The 18,482-nt window shown below is 34.7% G+C and overlaps 1 protein-coding gene across 2 annotated transcripts in view; it reads left to right on the top strand.

Moving 5' to 3' along the window:
* Tbcd (tubulin folding cofactor D) overlaps positions 1–18,482 on the top strand; it is a 291,444-nt gene that overhangs the window by 171,591 nt on the left and 101,371 nt on the right. For both annotated transcript variants that reach the window (XM_090399238.1, XM_090399247.1), the window contains one exon: positions 4,214–4,375. In XM_090399238.1, coding sequence (XP_090255364.1) covers positions 4,214–4,375 — 162 coding nt within the window. The remainder of the gene's footprint in view (positions 1–4,213; positions 4,376–18,482) is intronic.

Genomic DNA, 18,482 nt, shown 5'->3' with positions numbered 1-18,482 from the left:
TGGTCTTCCTCTGGGTCGTTTTCCTGCCAACCTGGCAGAGAACACTTGTTTTGCTAATCTTTCCTCTCCCATTCTATTTAAGTGACCATATCATCTGAGATTAGCTCTGCTAACGCATTCCTGGATGCTGACAATGTCAAGTTCTTTCCTAATATCCTCATTTTTAATATGATATTGCCATTGATGCCATCTGTTCACGCCTCTAATCTTTCTCAGGACTCTCATATCTGCGGTCTCTAGTCTTTGGTCAAGTGTTTTACTTCTGACCCAGCTCTCAGATCCATAAGTTAAAATTGGTTTGAACACAGTCTTGTATACAGCTAATTTAGTGTTCCGACTAATTTCTTTCTTATTCCATATGAATTTATTCAGTTGACTTCCCACCATACCAGCTTTGCTGATTCTGTTGTCTATTTCTATATTTAGTTTACCATCTTCAGTAAAAATTGTGCCTAAGTAGCTGAAATGTTTTACTTGTTCCACAGGTTCTCCGTTCACAACACAGTTGACATTTTCAATGATTCTGCCTATTTTCATTGTCTTTGTCTTTTTATTGCTGACCTTCATACCATATCTATTACAACAGCTATTCAATTTAGTCAGAGAATCTTGCAGACTTGTAGCGGATTTATTTAGAAGTATAACATCATCCGCATAAAGCAAAGAGCTGACATTAACATCTCCAATTTTGATATCAGGTTTAATACCACATTCCTTCATAATGTGATCCATATAGATAATGAATAACAGAGGGGATAATGTACATCCTTGTCTCACACCAGATTTAACATTAAACCATCTTCCTGTACTTCCTTCAATTCTAACTGCTGACTCACAACTTAAATAAAGACTAAGTATTGCTTGATATAATGCCCCATTGACACCATATAACTGCAGCGTATTGAATAGCTTCTCTCTTGGCACCTTGTCATATGCCTTTTCCAAATCGACAAAACTTAAATACAGATCTTTGTTATATTCCCATGCTTTCTCGACTATTTGTCGTAAAGTGAAGATCTGATCCTGACAGCCTCTATTTGGCCTGAATCCAGCTTGTTCTTCACCAAGCTTTTCTTCCACAATTCTTCTCAACCGTTTCTCAAGTATACTTGCATAGATCTTGCCAGGAACACTCAGTAGGGAAATACCTCTGTAATTCTCACATTCAGTTTTATTTCCCTTTTTATATATGGGTACTATGAGAGCTCTACTCCAATCATCGGGAATTCGTCCCTCTGTCCAGGCTTTCTGAACTATGTAGTGCAGCCACTGTAAGACTCTTATACCGCCATACTTCAGCATTTCTGGTCGAATATCATCTACTCCTGCTGCCTTTCCACATTTCAAGCCTTTGATGGCTTTTTCTACTTCAAGTATGGATATGTATTCCTGACTGCATGCCTGGTCAGTGTTTTTTATCACTGTGCTGTCATCACTGCTTGTTTCATTTAGCAGTTTTTCAAAGTAATTACTCCATACTTCAAGGATATCTTTTTCTCCTGTTTTCATTTCACCTTTATCATCTCTAATTCCTTTTACAGCACTCTTTCCTCCATTCCTAAGCTTCTTCAACAACCTCCAGAATATTTTGCCACCTTCTTGATATTTATTTTCTATATTCTTGCCAAAGTCCTCCCATGACTTTTGTTTAGCTAGTTTTACACACTGTTTAGCTTTCTTACATTTGTCTCTGTATTCTGTAAGAGTAAAAGCTGACTTATTTGCCAGGAACTTTTGATATGCTTTTTTCTTTTCCTTCACTGCCTCTTTAACTTCCTGTGTCCACCAGGGAGTTCTGATTTTTTTATCTTTGCACACAACCTCACCACATGCCTCTCTGGCAGAATCAATCAATGTTTCCTTCAGAGTTTGCCACTGAATCTCCAAGGTTTGATTCCTGTTCTCAAACTCTTTCATTTTCTTTTCAATAATATTTCTGTATTTTAGTCTACAGTTCACATCTGAGAGCTGCTCAACTTTTATTCGCTTTAAAACTTTCTTACATGTTATTCTTTTCAATATGAAATTCAATTTTATCCTGCTCAAGACTAAATAGTGATCACTTCCAATTTCAAATCCTCTGTACACTCTGGTGTCCTGCACCAGGGAGAAAACATCACTATCAACAATAACATAGTCAATGAGACTTTTCTTATTCCTAGCCTCTTCTCTCCATGTGAAACAGATATTTGCTATTATTATTAGCTTTGCTCTTTTCTCCAAATTTTCCCAAAATATTTTTGTATGTCTCACAATCATTTCCTACTCTACTATTTAGATCCCCAACAAGGACCAACTTTTCCTTTTTCATTGTGTCAGTTGCTTTTTCTAAAGCCTCAAAAAATTCCTCCACTTCTACCACATGTTCTCTGATTTTTTTTTTTTGCTAGAAAATAGATGACAATTGTCATTAGTCTGATTACTCATAATTCTCTGATCCAGATGATCCTCCCCCATCTCTCAATTATGCTCAAAGTCTTCACTTCCAAATTACCATTCATCATATATCTCATATGTAAGCAAGCCTGTATCCAGCTCATCCCTAAGAAAAGAGGATTGATTAAAGTTTGCTATCTACCTACTCTTTTGTTGTGCTCACATTTCTTGAAAACATTTAAATGGTCATCAGCAACCATCATCTTCACCACCTTGAGGTCCATCAATTTGTTTAATGATCATCAATATGGATTCTGCAATTCTTCACAGTGGATTTCTTAGTTGATCTTATCCCATCTCTGGACATACATAAGCTGTGGGAGAGTCCTTGACATTTCCAGGACTTTGTCAGGCCTGATATTGAGGTCTCCTTAAGTTAGCTAGCTAACTTAGTCTTATAGTCTACTCTCAGCTCTTGGAAATTAGAATAGATTGTTATCTTCCTTTAGTTATATGTTATAGTGGATGGCTTTCCCTTTTTTAGATTTCTTGAACAGTTCTCAGTTACCACAAGGATCTGTGCATTCATGCTCTCTTACTCCTATACATTGACAGCCTACTATCATTAATCACAGATCCTATCCATAGTTTTTGCTAATGATAACTTGCTCCATCATTAATGATAATCTATTGAAATTCAACACCTCCAAAACACAATCCTGTCCTATTGTAAAATGAATGTCAACTCACTTCTCTTACTTTTTGGATAATATTCAGTTTTCCAGTCAGAATCTGACTTAGGCTGGCTTACTTCTGTAGTTTTTCTGGTACAAAATACAAAGTACAAAAACACAAAATATCCATACTCTCAGCCTGAAAAAAATAATATCCTCTTCCATCTAAGATATTTCATCCTCCCTGTGCAACTCCTGCCACTATATATAAATTCCAAATTATCATCATCATCAAATTCCTGACATGTATCCTCAAAGGGTGTACAGGATATAATAGTACTAAATGAAAAATTTACTTCATTACTAACTTTCTGTCTACAATTTTCCTCCAAATCAATCTGTTACCTGTCAAGACTCCAACATTATCAGATCTTATATTTCTGTCTTCTAAGGCACTTTGTACCATATCAATCCACCTATATCTTGGTCTTCCTCTGGGTCTTTTTCCTTCCAAGCAGAGAACACTTGTTTTGCTAATCTTTCCTCTCATCCAAATTCCACTTCCAAATTAGCCATCTTTAGTTTACCATTCTCACATTTGGGAGTGGTGCACCAAAAACCTCCCTGTGAATGCTTGATGCTATCCAGAAGAGTGCAGACTACTTAATAGGTGATTCCCCCCTCTCTCTCTCTCACACACACACACACACACACAGACACAAATATTCCTTCTAGTCACTTTCTTGTAAATACTCCATTTCTGAATTTTTTCATGGGTACTTCTCCACAAAACTGACTACTAACGTTCTTCTGCTTTCCTCTAAATATATTAAAACTCAAGCAGCTTCTTGGACTCTTTACATATTCTGTGCTTTCCAAAGAACCGCTTTTATCATACCATTTTTCCAAGAGCCATGGGATAAATAGTATTAGATTTTCCATACATAGCATTGCTGGTATTATAGGTTTTGCAACCTATAAATTAAAAATAGTAGGTTTAAAAAAGAAAAAAAAGTTGATAATTTTTGGTTTTGCAAAGTTTCAAATTAAATAGAATTTAGTGACAAAATAGTGGCTTGAAATAGTTTATTCATCTCTTTGTAAACATGATGAATGAAAGTTTCAGAAATTATAGTTAACTAATATCACTCTCTGATTTTTAGATGATTCTGTTCTTCATGGAATCAGGAATATTGTACCAATCCTGAATGAGAAACAGCTCTTTAAGGGCATCGGAGGATTATTGATGAAGATGGCTGTATGTTGGTTAATAGAAAAGGCATCATTAGCTGTATTGCCATTTCATGAAGATAAGGAGATCATTGGTAAATAAATACAGATTTATCTGAAACTGTTCTGTGTTGAGTTGATATGTTTCTTTCTAATTAATAACAAAATTGAATTTTATTTATTCTGCTTTTTTAGTTCTCTGAGTAGTTTGCTTAACCTGTCAGTTGTAATATTGTTTTAAAATAATTTCAATACGTATGAATTAGATTATGTGATTAAGAGTCAAAGATAACTGAAAGAACACCTTCACATAGCCTTTTAAAGAATACAGAAAACTGACCAAGGCATCTAATTTGATGTAAATCTTCTTTTGGTGCACCTGATTAGTATCTATCCATCTATTTGGATACTGAACAAACGAAGGTAGGCTAGCAGGTTGGAAATTAATTGACTATTGTATTCTGCATTGGCTTAAACCAAAAAAAAAGTGATGTTACAAAAAGATGAAATGTCATGCCATCCAAGGCATATACAGTTAAACAAGGCTTCAGTTGTGTTCAGCAGGGGAACTAGGATGAATAGTGAAAGTCAGCCAATGGGAGGGAAAAAATCAAACTTATCATCATAAGCAGGCTTCAAGATAGATAACATCAACATAAAAAATATCAGTGGAAAAGTAGAACTGCAAAAGAATTAGAGAATGCTACATCGACATAATTGATGATATCAAAACAAAGAAGAGAGACAAATGAAAAACCAGGTGAGATTTTGCTAAATAACTACAAGATGTTGTATTCAGGCAATAATGAACAAGGAAAGGAAGGAGGAGCTACAGTATTCAACACTAAACATGATGAGGATGATCTTGAATGGCAGGAAATATCAAGTAGAGTGATGCAGGTAAACATGAAAATAGGGAATTGGATAGTGAGACTTTATGTTTATTTTCCCACAGAAGGTTCTAAGGAAGAAGTAAAGGAAAGATTGTGTCTGTAATGGCCATTGGAGACTTGAAGTTAAAACCAGTTATAGTTGGTTGTGCTACCATCCTGCAGGTTTTAAAAGATATTGTGGAGTCTAGCCTAGCTATTCACTTTAGATCTAGCAAGAGAGATTGGGTGACTTGAGCAGATCTTTACTAAACTTTTAGCTGATATTTACCAAGAATAAATTTTAGACTTCAAAATTTTTATCATTCTTGACAACAGATCAAGCCATCCTCTGACAGTTGCTGAGCTCTCCCCAGACATCAAGATCATCTTTTACCTCTTAACACCATCTCTCTACTACAGCCCCATGAATAAGATGTTATAGCAGCATACAGGGTGTTCGGGATAAATTTGACAGTTTCGTAAGGAAAAAGAAAATCTTCTTTGTATCTATTAAATTTAATGAATTGACAAAAAAACATTACAGGCAGAGTTAATTACAATACTATCAACAAGATTTACTCAAAATAACCACCATTAGCATCGATCACAGCTTCAATTCTGCTTCGGAACCTCGAACAAGCTGATGCTACAGTCTCCCTGGGAAGGGCCGCAAAAACTGTTTTAATTTTATCCATTAACTGGGCTTTTGTATTACTGGAAGTGCGATTGGTGTCTTTTTCAACTGCGCCCCATACAAAATAATCCATGGGGTTAAGGTCTGGGGAGTTTGGAGGCCAAACATTTGGACTGGTGAAGTCGTAGAAATTTTCAGACAACCATTTTTGACTTTTCCCAGAGGTGTGGCAAGGGGCCGAATCCTGCTGCCATACATACGGCCTACCATTGGCTACCCTTGTTATCCAGGGCTTGACTACAGTTAGCAACTCCACGAACAAAGCCCGAATTCCAATGCCAGGGTTCTTCAACACCTGTTCCTGCAGATTTGCGAGGAATTCTGCTGTACGAACGCAATCAGATCGTCTGCTAGGGATCTTTCTTCTTGCTACATCCTCGTAGTCACCATTGCAAGTCTCTAGTTCATGCCTGATTGTTTTTACTGTATTCAGGGAGCATTGGGCAGCAGTCGTAATATCCTTATTTTGATGGCGGGCACGAATCATCATGATACAAGTTATTCTCTTCCATGATTCAGGTGGGTTCCAGCTATCCATCCTTTCTGACATCTTGTATATGAATGAAGAAGGGTCCAAACTTTTAAATGAAGAGAAGTGTGTGTTAATACATGTAACTTACGGAAAAATATAATTAATTATAAATATGTCAAATTTATCCCGAACACCCTGTATATGGCTTATTATGTAAGGTAAACATTCAAGATACTAATTGGTGCTTCTGAATACACAAACTGTTTTGGAGTTCTAGAGTGATTTAACATCAAACTTCCTATTGATATCATTGTGGAGGCCTGGAATGATGTAACATAAGACTGCTTGCATTGTATATGGTGAAAACTTCTGATTTAATTTTTTTATTTTGTAGACTTCATATGAACTCTCTCAAAGCAAGTTGTGTTGCTCTTGCAGGACAAGTTAGTTTTGAGGAAGGGGAGAATGGAGATGGTTGAGGAGCTGCTGCAGTCTTACACTGAGGATCTATCTACTCAAGACTTGCAACAATAAATTATACTTGTCCAGAAATTATATGTTTGTTGAATCATTTATCTAAGTATAAGCAAAGTTTGTGTGTGAAGTATCCTCATGACTTGGCTGCTTGTATATAGAGGCTGCTGATTTCACATCATTTACCTTAGTATTCAATAATGCAAAACACGTATCCTTTCAGATGTGTATATGGCTATGTATTATGCGAAGGGTCACTCTCAGACTGGTTTTAATCTTTATTGAGATCTCTTATATACACAGCATTATACGTGTCTGAAAGAAAGTGCATGTTCATCACTCACTGTTCAAGCACACTTCTAATTATGGAATTACCATACAATATTGTCTTCATAATTCCCTTTTTTGTTCTTAATATTTTCCTTACTCCTTCCTCTTACCTTGTTTCTTTTACTTTTCTTCTCTGCTGTACCACTTGCCTGACTCTTCTCTGATTTTGAAAGTTTTTTTTCACTTGGTTATGCTATAAATTAAAGATGCCAAGAAATTATATTATATTTATCCAAGTGTAAGCAAACAGAGATTGCACTTGATGTAACTTCACGACTGGAAATATGACTTCTGCATTACTTCAACCTTGATATCACTTCTGGGTCTGGCTCCCATGGATGAGACCTCAATAAAGGTTGAAACAGGTCTGGGTAGTGGCCCATGCCATAATGCATAACATTATGCAAGTCTGTTAGGATATGGGTGTTGCATTATGGGATAGTAAGGCGATTGATGTGAAGTCATTAGCCTCTATATACAAGTAGTCCAGTCATGAAGTTACTTCACATGCAAACTTTGTTTGCTTACACTTGGATAAAGAATGAAACCAAGAAAATAATTGCTTGTCATTTTTCATTTATACTTCTCTGATTGTTCTAGCTTGTGCTTTGTCTTTTGGAAGACTATGTAACAGCACTGTTTGTTTCATTAAAACTATCTTGCTGTTCTTCCCATCTTTCTGATAAAGGGCATGTAATCTAAGTACTTGTCCTTTGCTATCTGTTGAGGATGTTACATTGCAGTAGATAGCAAAGCATTTTTTTTCCTAGAGCAATTGAAGAAATTATATATTCAATGCTGATGTATATAAGACTTAATAAATATGCAGGCATGTGCATTTCAAATAAATGGTGATACTACTTTTTTTTTAACATATCTAACCCTTATCCACCAGTGATAAATGTGCATTAGGTTTACAACTCTTTGCAAGTGGCAGTCATGTCAATTAAAAAGAAAGTGAGAGAGAGAGAGAGAGGTTGCCAAACCTATATAACAACTTTTAGTACTATGTAAATTAAAGTAGGATCCTTTTGATGTATAGTTTGTGGAGTAGTTCTCCAAAGAGCAGAGTTAGATAGAATAAAAAAGGAGTAAGAGAAGTTGATTTAGTATGTTCAAAGCTGGTGAAGAGGTGAATGTTGTCCACTTGTTTGTGTTTTAACAGCCCTGAAGGAAAGTGGAGAAAATATGACTGTCAGTTCATCTGAATACTTCTCATGAAAATATCTACAGAAAGTCTGGATCCATATTATTCTGTAATGTTTGAATTTTTCACCATTTCTCTCTCTCTATGCTGCTTCCTTGTTATTTTCTAGTATTCTTTGTTGCCAGTCAAAAAAAAAAAAAAAAAAACGTGATGTCATATGGATCCTTTGATTGCTAATATTGCTGAGTCCATGAGAAAGTAATTCGAGTCAATCTTTGAGAGAGAGAGAGAGAGAGAGTTATCATTTAGCTTGTCCTCTTCTAAATATCAAAATACATTGCTTCAATGACTTGGAAATGTCTGGTATATTTATTATATGGAAACTGTTGGTTAAACAAGTTATAATATATTGACTAGTTTCATGCTTGTTTCACATTTTTCAGAAGAATGAAATGAAACTGTCTGATATTATAAATGGGTTTGCAACAAAGTAATGGTATCAGTGGCTACTTTTACCTGTAATGATGATGATGAATGTCTAGATGATTTTCCTTTTTTTTAATTTTTTTTTTTAAACTTATCAGCTTAGTTTCTTTCGGAAATGCTATTACTAAGTTCGCGCTCAAGTATTCAACCCAGTTCAAAGAACACTATCTTTATTTATTATAGCTGAAGTCAGTGATTACTTCAAGTTTATCAAACACATAATTTAATCAATATATTAATTACAGCAATGATACACTCATTTAGTAAACATATATACATAAGCCATTAATTATTGATTGATAAATAATTTGCTCACACGCTTTCTTGGAAATTAAAATGTACAATAAACAATTCATAACTTATTGTAATGGTATTACAACACCAAACAAGTTAAATTATAACAAAATATGTTTTTTGACTGGCTTATATTTTGCTGGATTTTACACCAGCATCTTCAAAGCAAACTACACATTAGTTTACATGCTATGATGACTAAGTGAAACAATTCAAATTATAATAAAGGACACAAGATCTAGAGTCCTAATTTGACACTCTCTAATGTTGTAAAAAAGAAGCAGTATTATAATTGTGCATGAGTTGATCTTAGGATAAGTCCCCCCAAATTTTTGGCAAATTAATACAGCTATACTTGTTAAGGTTAGGAGAATGTTTTATAGCCATTGCTGACTCAAAAAATATCTTTCTCATCTGTTATGACTTTTATATAGCGCATTGGTTTTCTACCTTATCCTGTGAAGGGGTGTCCAAAGCATTGTCTGCTAGTCCAGACTTCTATAATAATGGTAGCAAATGTATTTGTTATTTTCTTCAAGGCAGATGTTAACAGATCCTCCTGTTTGCCCATAGTAGGCTAAGTAACAGTCACAAAGAACTTCATACACACCAGAATATGCTAGAGGATGGAGTTTGTCCTTAAGAGAGCAGCAGATCAAAGTTGCTAATTTGACTTGTGTTTTTGAAGGTTATATTTTATTAGTAATTTGGCTAGCTTTTCAGATGTACCTCAGATATAGGATTAGTGGTGTTTTGTTCTTGTATGTTTGGGGGGGGGGGGAATAGGCAGGCCATATAAGTATGTTATGTACTTTGTAGGAGCTGTAGCCATTGCCCAAGAACATATGACGGAGATAGTTGATTTTTGCAGAAAGAGCTGCATCATTAGAACGAATAGCCCTAACTCTGTACGTAAGTGTTTTCAGAATTCCATACTATTAGGTGGGATGATGATGTGATTGTTTATGTAAATATCTTCCTGTGTGTGCTGGCTTTCTATAGATGGAAAAAGTTAGTGAATCATCTGATAGATGAGTGACTAATGTGTGAAGACAATGCAGACAATGCAAAGTTGATTTTTTTTTCCTTTTTTTTTTATGAAAAATTTACATACTCCTTCTTTTCCTTGAATGTCATTGCCTGAATATAACATTTTGTATTTATTGCTCAGAAAGATCTCATCAGTTTTTGCTTTTTTGTTTCAGTCACCCCTATTATGTCGATCTGGTACTTATCCAATTCCTCAGCTTTTCCAATTCCATTTCTTTGCCATTCAGGCTTCTTATGTTGATAGTACCAATCTTGAACTCTGGTGATGCTGAGTTGGAGTGGGTTTAAGGATTTGTTCCAGTAGCTGACTTTTCGCTGTTTGCCCTTGTTCCTCTGGTGAAAATAACGGGGGGCCTTGTTTAACCGGGCGACGCCCCAGCTGGCATGAAATTCTGTCATGTTGTACCATCATTTCATGTTTTGGTTTAAGCCAATAAGAATACAATTTGGTTGGCTAAATCCGAAATTGCCAGCCCATCCTCGTTCGTTCAGTATCCAGGTAGATATCCAAAAGGGTGCACCATGAGAAGGTGAGGACTGGACATTAGGTCAGAAGCCCTGGTCAGTTCTCCACATTCCTTTAAAGACTATGTGGAAGTCTCCTCTCAGTTATATAGCTTTGACCCTTAAACACCCCTCCCCTCTGTTATTCATTATCTGTATGGATCACATTATGAAGGAAAGTGGTATTAAACCAGATATCAAAATTGGAGATGTTAATCTCAGCTCTTTGCTTTATGCGGATGATGTTATACTTCTAAATAAATCTGCTACAAATCTGCAAGATTCCCTGACTAAATTGAATAATTCTTGTAATAGATTTTGTATGAAGGTCAGCAATAACAAGGCAAAGACAATGAAAATAGGCAGAAACATTGAAAGTATCAACTGCATTGTGAATGGAGAACCTATAGAACAAGTGAAACATTTCAACTATTTAAGCACGATTTTTAGTGAAGGTGGTAAATTAAATATGGAAATAGACAACAGAATCAACAAAGCTGGTATGGTAGGAAGTCAATTGAATAAATTCATATGGAATAAAAAAAATTAGTCGGAACACTAAATTAGCTGTATATAAGACAGTGTTCAAACTAGTTTTAACTTATGGATCTGAGAGCTGGATCAGAAGTAAAACACTCGACCAAAGACTAGGGACTGCAGATATGAGAGTCCTGAGAAAGATTAGGGGGCACGAACAGATGGCATCAATGGGAATATCATATTAAAAATGAGGATATTAGGAAAGAACTTGACATTGTCAGCATCCAGGAATGCGATAGTAGAGCTAATCTCAGACAGAAATATAAGATCTGATAATATTGGAGTCTTGGCAGGTAACAGACTGATTTGGAGGAAAATTGTAGATAAGAAGTTAGTAGTGATGTAAATTTTTCATGTAGTACTATCATATCCTGTATACCCCTTTGAGGTTATATATCAGGTAGTTGATGATGATAATAACAGAGGGGATAATGTACATTCTTGTCTGACACCAGATTTAACATTAAACCACCTTCCTGTACTTCAGTTCTAACTGCTGACTTACAACTCAAATAAAGAATAAGTATTGTTTGATATAATGCTCCATTGACACCATAGAACTGTAGTGTTTTCTCTGCATTCCTTTAAAGGCTATGTGAAAGTCTCCTCTCAGTTATATAGCTTTGACCCTTAAGCACCCCTCCCATAAACTAAATGCACATTAAAAATGGACTGTGCACTATTACCATGTTACACAACACACAAACCAAACACACCCCCCACTGAATGACTATAAAAGAGACGCTCCTTCCAGCCTCTCCTGCAAACACGTGACCTCTAAAGGATATTCTATTGGTTTAGAAGTCAACGCGCATAGCAGTCTTCATTTTAATCAGATAGCCAATTGCACTTAAGCTTGAATATAATTATCGTTTTTAAATTTGAAAAAGTTTGCCAAGATTATTAAATTTATGAAGATTAGAATTTCATTGGCAGTTAATCTTGTATGAATCTAAAGAATCGTCTTCTAGAAGCAAGGTGTGAATGATGTCTAATTCCCTGCAGACATCAACATTGGTGTATAGAGCTGTCACATCTAGTGAAGTTAGAACTTCATTTTGGAATAGAGTTGGGTTTGATATTTTGTGGGAAAAAAATCATTGATGTTTTTAATCATAAATTGAAATGTGGTTAATAATGGTTTGTCATTTTGTTATGAATTTTGATAGAAGTGATGTGGTATCTTTATATGAAATTATTGAACGTATCAGGTAACCTTCTTTATGAATTTTGACTTGTCTGAAGACACATGGAGCACAAATGATCTGTTTTATTTTTGAGTATTGTTGTCTATTTTATTTTGATTTTTTAATTCATGTAATACATTATTGATCTGTTTCACAAGATTTGGAGTAAGGTCATTTGCTATTTTTAGTATGTGTTTTGGTCATTCAGAATTTCTTCTATTTTATTGTGATCATTGACTTTATTTGTGATCACCACCAAGTGCATACTACAACTGCTTTCATCAAATTCTCCATCTTGTCTGATTAAGTAAGGAATAGTTGCCAAGGAATTATCAATACATCCAGAACTGATTTTGAAAGGTATAAAAAAAGGTTTAAAAAAAAAAAAAGCATAAAAGCAGGAAACTTGCATTTTGTTAAAACAGTAGTCATGCTTTGTGATTCTTGCCATAGCTATTGGTGATAACTTTTGTCTGACCCCTTCTGTCTGTTTTGCACTATGATGTTCTATGTATAAGCACGGAAAAAGCTAGACTTGAAAATTAAGAAATATGGCAACTCTTACAATCAAATCCCTTTCCATTTTCTCTCACTTTTTTTTTTTTTTTTATGTTGCTCCTATCCACAAAAGGTTATTTGCAAACATTTAGTATTTTTTGTACCTTGGGTAGGCCAAGAATTTTTTTATTTATTTATTTATTTTTATTTTTATCAATTTTATTATAATTTAGAAATCTCTTGACTGATAAACAGTTTACCAGGATCAATTCTACCACTGTTAGTTAACTGAGGGATCTTCTTGCTTATGTCCATCACCTTTGATCAAATGCAATGGAAAAGCTTTGGGGAATCTGAGGTTACTCTAGGTAAGGCATTTGACTGTGTTTTTGTCACAACTGGCTTAAGTAAGCTACCACTATATGGTTTGTATTCTGACTTTTACAATCAGCTTTCTCATAACACACTACCTATACTGTTAAATGGATCCTTATCTTCCAGCTTTGCCATTAATGATAGGGTTTCAAAGGTTCTGCTTTACCTTCTCTCTCTCTCTCTCTGAATTTTGTTGAGGAGAGCATATTGTACTCATATTTCCTTATTAGATAAACTTTGCTGCACAAATCACCAAAATTTCCCTTAAATGCTGATTGCTAGACTATTTTTTTAAGTTGAGTTCTTATAAGTTTATCAATTTCAGTGCCAGTAAAACTGAGTCTTGCCGTCTTAATCTCAAAAAAGAACCCTTTTCTTCCAGTTTTGGCAACATCCAAAGATATTTGGGTCTTCTAAAAAAGAAAAAAAGATGTAATTTTTCTTTTTGGGATGTTATCACCAGTCTCTCCTGGCATAATGATATTACAAATGTTACCCCAGCATTCAATAAATTAGGCTCTATCTTTTGCTCAAGGCATTACCTTATCTCTGAACAGCTATTACTTCTATACAGACTGCAAAATACATTGAATGCTTCTCACATTTGCAATGGCTCATTTCGCAGCTCCTCAGAAATCCTTGATTCACCACAGAAGAGAGGCAATTAGATTCATTAGCATTTCCTCTCAGTTTGGTCTTCAATGTTTCACACTGATGTTAAGTTTCTACTGCTTACATTTTCTACAAATGTTTCCATGGCCATTTTATTAGAATTGGCATTAGTAATTCCTCCAATTTCCTCTAAATCTTTAAAATACATACAGTTACTTTCAGCATCCTTTCATAGTTAACTCCAAATAAAACTCTTCTTTACTTCCTAGTGAGTACCAATCTGCAAGTATTCAAATGCAAAGTTAACAGTTTTTTTGTTTTTTTTTTCTTTCTTCTCATATTTCTGCCCATCCATATACTGATATAACTATAGGTTGAATAACTTCTCGTACATGGGTTTGCGTTAACAAAAAGTCATATTTATGATATTATTACATATGTGTAGCTAACTCATAAGTTACTTCATTAACCATTATGCAACTCTAGCGGTATACAGCATAGGTCAGTAATATACTTGACTGTGATTTATAGTAGCTCTATAATCAACTGCATAATTCTAAAGTTACTGAAAGAAGATTACAAGGGAGAGTATAACATCAAACACAGTATGGATGAATAATAATGACAGTAAGTATCAACACAGTTAGTAGATCATGTAGGAACTACAATGCCCATTGCCTACACTCCATCCATAAATATTGCCAAACAACATAAATGGTGCATGTTAATCACTCTGTTCATAAAATTTTGCTTTGTCCTAACTTTGAAATCATTGGAATTACACCATTTCAACATGTTTTCACCATCTTTTTTTGTCATTACTATTACTAATATTTTAGCAAATTCCTTTTATAAATTTACCCTTTATTTCAGCAACTTTACATTTTTACAGAATTTTGCATTACTATCATGTCATTCTTCTGTAATTTGCTTTTCCTCTATTATTTTCTTTCTTTTTTCCTTGATCTTGTTCTTTACTACTGTATTAATTATAATACTTTAATTAATTTGCACTTCAGTATACAACTGTTGCCAAACAGTTGTATACTGAATGTTGTCATCCAAATACATTAGTAGTAATGGAAACTGTTGTCATCCAAATACATTAGTGGTAATGGTATAAATTATAATCTGTTCTTGTAATTATGACTTAGAATCTTACGTATAAAACTAAAATGTTTTAAAAAAAGAAAAAAAGCACACAGTATTCTCTGCTGCTTGTAAACCTGGTGTTAGTAAGGTGGCAGTGTCACCATTATTTCTTTCTATATCTTTGGGGTCTGTGACACCCCATCTTACTAATGCTGAGTTAAAAAAAGTTTTAAATTGCAACTTACAAAATGTAATGTAATACTGTTTACTTTATGTTTTGTATAAAAGTAAAGTAACTATAAATAATAGTACACATGTCAGTTAAATGAAATATACCAGTTACAATGATAATAATAATTATTATTTCTTGAGCATCTTCACAGATTCAAAGACTCATCCTGGGAGACCCACTCTAACTTTTGTTTTCACAAAAAATCCATCCTAACACTTCTTGAACTCATTCACTGATCAACCAAACTTACAACCATTTCTGGCAATCCATTCCACCCATTCACCATTTTTCATGCAAAAAATCTATTACTAATGTCTTCATTAACCGCACTGTTATACAACTTATACAACTTCAAAGAGTGACCCCCCCTCCCTTTCATCCATATGCTGAAAAAAGTCTTCTGTGTCACTCCTAGCAAAACCCCTTTAATAATTTATATGCGAGTATGCAATAGATCTGCTACAGTCTTCATCACTTGCCTCCGGATCCTTCCCACCACTTCATCCCCATGGAATTTAGGGAACTAGATCTCTGCACAGTACTCCAGATGTGGTAATATTAAAACCTTCTAAAGAGGAATAATAACCTCCTTATCCTTAGTTGTCAGCATGTTCTTCAACAGCCATGTAATCTGATTTACTGTTTTGGTGACTTTTGCGGTATGTCCTGTAAACTTCAACTCCCAGTCAATAATCACCTCCTAATTCTCTGGATTCATTAATTTCCTGCTGTTCAATTCCCTCAGTATACATTTTTTGTACACTTTATTCTAAAGTGCTTGACTTTACATTTACAATTGTAATTTGTTATCTACTACTTGTAACAAATCATAATATTGATATAAACCTTTATGCTGAAAAATCACTTCCTCAATAGTATATGCCTTTTTTTTTTTTCCTCCCACACACAAGAGGCTGCAGGATCTGTTATCAAATAGATGCCATGTTTGGGATGGGATAAAAAGCAAAGTAATTGGTCAGTGTTCCTCTTAAAGAGCTGAAGGTTGTATTCTTCAGAGAATACTTCATGAGAAGGTTGTTCCACAGAACTGGGGTAGATGGAATGAAAGATGACTGGGAGTAGTTCATCTGTAAAAATATCTTGGGCAGCTGTCATGTCACATGTATTGCTATAGGTTTAGTAGAAATGGGAACATAATGGATGCTAGTTCTACTTATGAAACTCATGGAAATATCTGTAGAAGAGACATAATGTGGAAACTGACATCTGTGAGACAGTGATTGATCAGAAGCGATGAGAAAGGAGTTGTTAATTAATCAACTGAACTGCTCTCTTCTGAACAGCATCATGAATTTTTAGAGAGACTTTAAATGTACCCCCCCAAATATGAGAGCAGTATTCCAAGGTCAGGCAGATGTGGGATTTGTACAGAGAAGGTAACCAGACAGATGAAAAGTAACATATTGAGTGAAAAAGGATGTCGAGAGTTCTGAAAGCTGAGGATGCTACAGAAATGATGTGATTATGCCAGGAAAAGCTAGGAGTGAGAATCAATTTGAGAAAAGAGAGATTTGTTCTTGAACTGTTAAGTTATGCATTGTCAAAGATAAGGGGAAAAGAACTAAGATCTTAGTTCTTGTGAGGAAAAAAGACAAATCTGTGTTTTGAAAGTATTGAAGAGGACTAGGTTGTTATTGTCATATTGTAGGATAGTGTGGAGATTTTTTTATGCTCGCAAAAGGTTTTTTAAACCTATAGTACATTCATACTGTGGGTGGAGTTAGAATTTTTTTTTCTGTTTTATTTTTAATTATGTTCCCCCCCCCCCCCTCATAGTCTAGAAACCAAACGTAGCACTTTTTAAACCCACTTCAAACTCCCAAGAAGCAGGGCAATGGTCTCATACCATGTGATGAGATTCATCTTCCACCTAAAAACAATCACAAAGATCCATGCCCACAATTACAACCTATTGGTTGGAGAGCAGATATGCTATGTCAGTCAGACTGGCATTTAGGACACATATTGTAGATGATCCTGAGCATTGAGATGCTGGAGCAGTATAATGTTTACCATATAAGTAGGATGAGTGGAGAATACTGTCATAGCAAATTGGGATTTATGGTCACTTGGGGTCACTGGAGGTTATGAGAGCAAGTCATTTATGTACATGAGGAAGAGGGGGGGGTGAAATAGTAGAATCCTGAAGAACACCTGCATTAATTGAAAAATGTGTTGTGAATAACCTGAGAGAAAACTTGCAACCAGTTACAAGGAGAAAAGCAGAATATAAGATTACAATTTGCTGAGAATCTTTTGGTACCAAACCTCAATTACCTATGAAATGTTAACTACAATGGTACAAACTTCTCGAATCTTTTCATGACATGTAGACTGAAAACTGACTGATTATCTCTCAGTTTTCAGGTGTCAAAGATATTGATTATTGATGACCTTCTCTATTACTTTAGACAACACTGAGGTGAGAAATAGATCTAAGGGTTTGATGGTAGACACTACTCACATTTTTATTTTTTATTTATTATTAACTTTTAAATTTTTTATTTTTATTTTTTGCTGTATATGAGCTTACTTCCATTCTATAAGACAGATGCCAGCTTAAGTATATACAGATAATAACAAAAAAGTTATATCTTGTGATTCTTCAGAACAAAAAAAAGCCTTTTAGGTATTCAGATTTTTCAAGATTCTCCTGATGTCTTCCTGACAGAAGGTCAAAGGAAACATGCAATGCAATGTTCTAAGTAAAGAAGGTGATTTGCTTTGGTCATCTGTTCTAGAGTTGGATGTGAAGAATGATGCCAGGCAATCTTCACATCCATCATTTACAGGACTAAGTTTGATTTTGAAAGGTCTAAATGCAGAAAATTTGTGATCTGTACTAGTTAGAAGTGGAAGCACAGCCAGCAGCTTTTGCAGGAGACCAGAAGGCACAGTTACCATTAGTACAGATCATAATTTTCTGCATTTAGCCCTTTCAAAATCAGACTTAGCCCTATAAATGGTGGTTTTGTGATTGTTGCAGGTTTTACTGTAGGGTATGATTGAAGCCAGAGATTTTGTCTCAAGGCCACTTACAATAAGCAGTTTTGTTTTCTGTGTGGAAGTTTTCAGTATCAAAACCACATTATAATATAAATAAGAAGTTTCTTAAAAATAAGTGATTAAAATCCTACAAGTTTCGTATGTTGTAAGACTTACATCATCAGGAGTAGTGGTATATGAAAATTTTACACAACAAAAGCCTATTAACAATTAATTACACATATTAGATATTTTTAGTAACTTCACAACTGTTAAATATAATTGATAAATCATAATACAAATGATAAATTTGTTACTGTATGCATGTTGGAGCATT

This window comes from Typopeltis vanoorti, chromosome 1 (genome assembly GCF_054136105.1).
Source record: "Typopeltis vanoorti isolate ZY-2024b chromosome 1, IOZ_Tvanoo_1.0, whole genome shotgun sequence".
NCBI lineage: Eukaryota > Metazoa > Arthropoda > Arachnida > Uropygi > Thelyphonidae > Typopeltis > Typopeltis vanoorti.
This window is presented reverse-complemented; position numbering and strand designations above follow the sequence as displayed.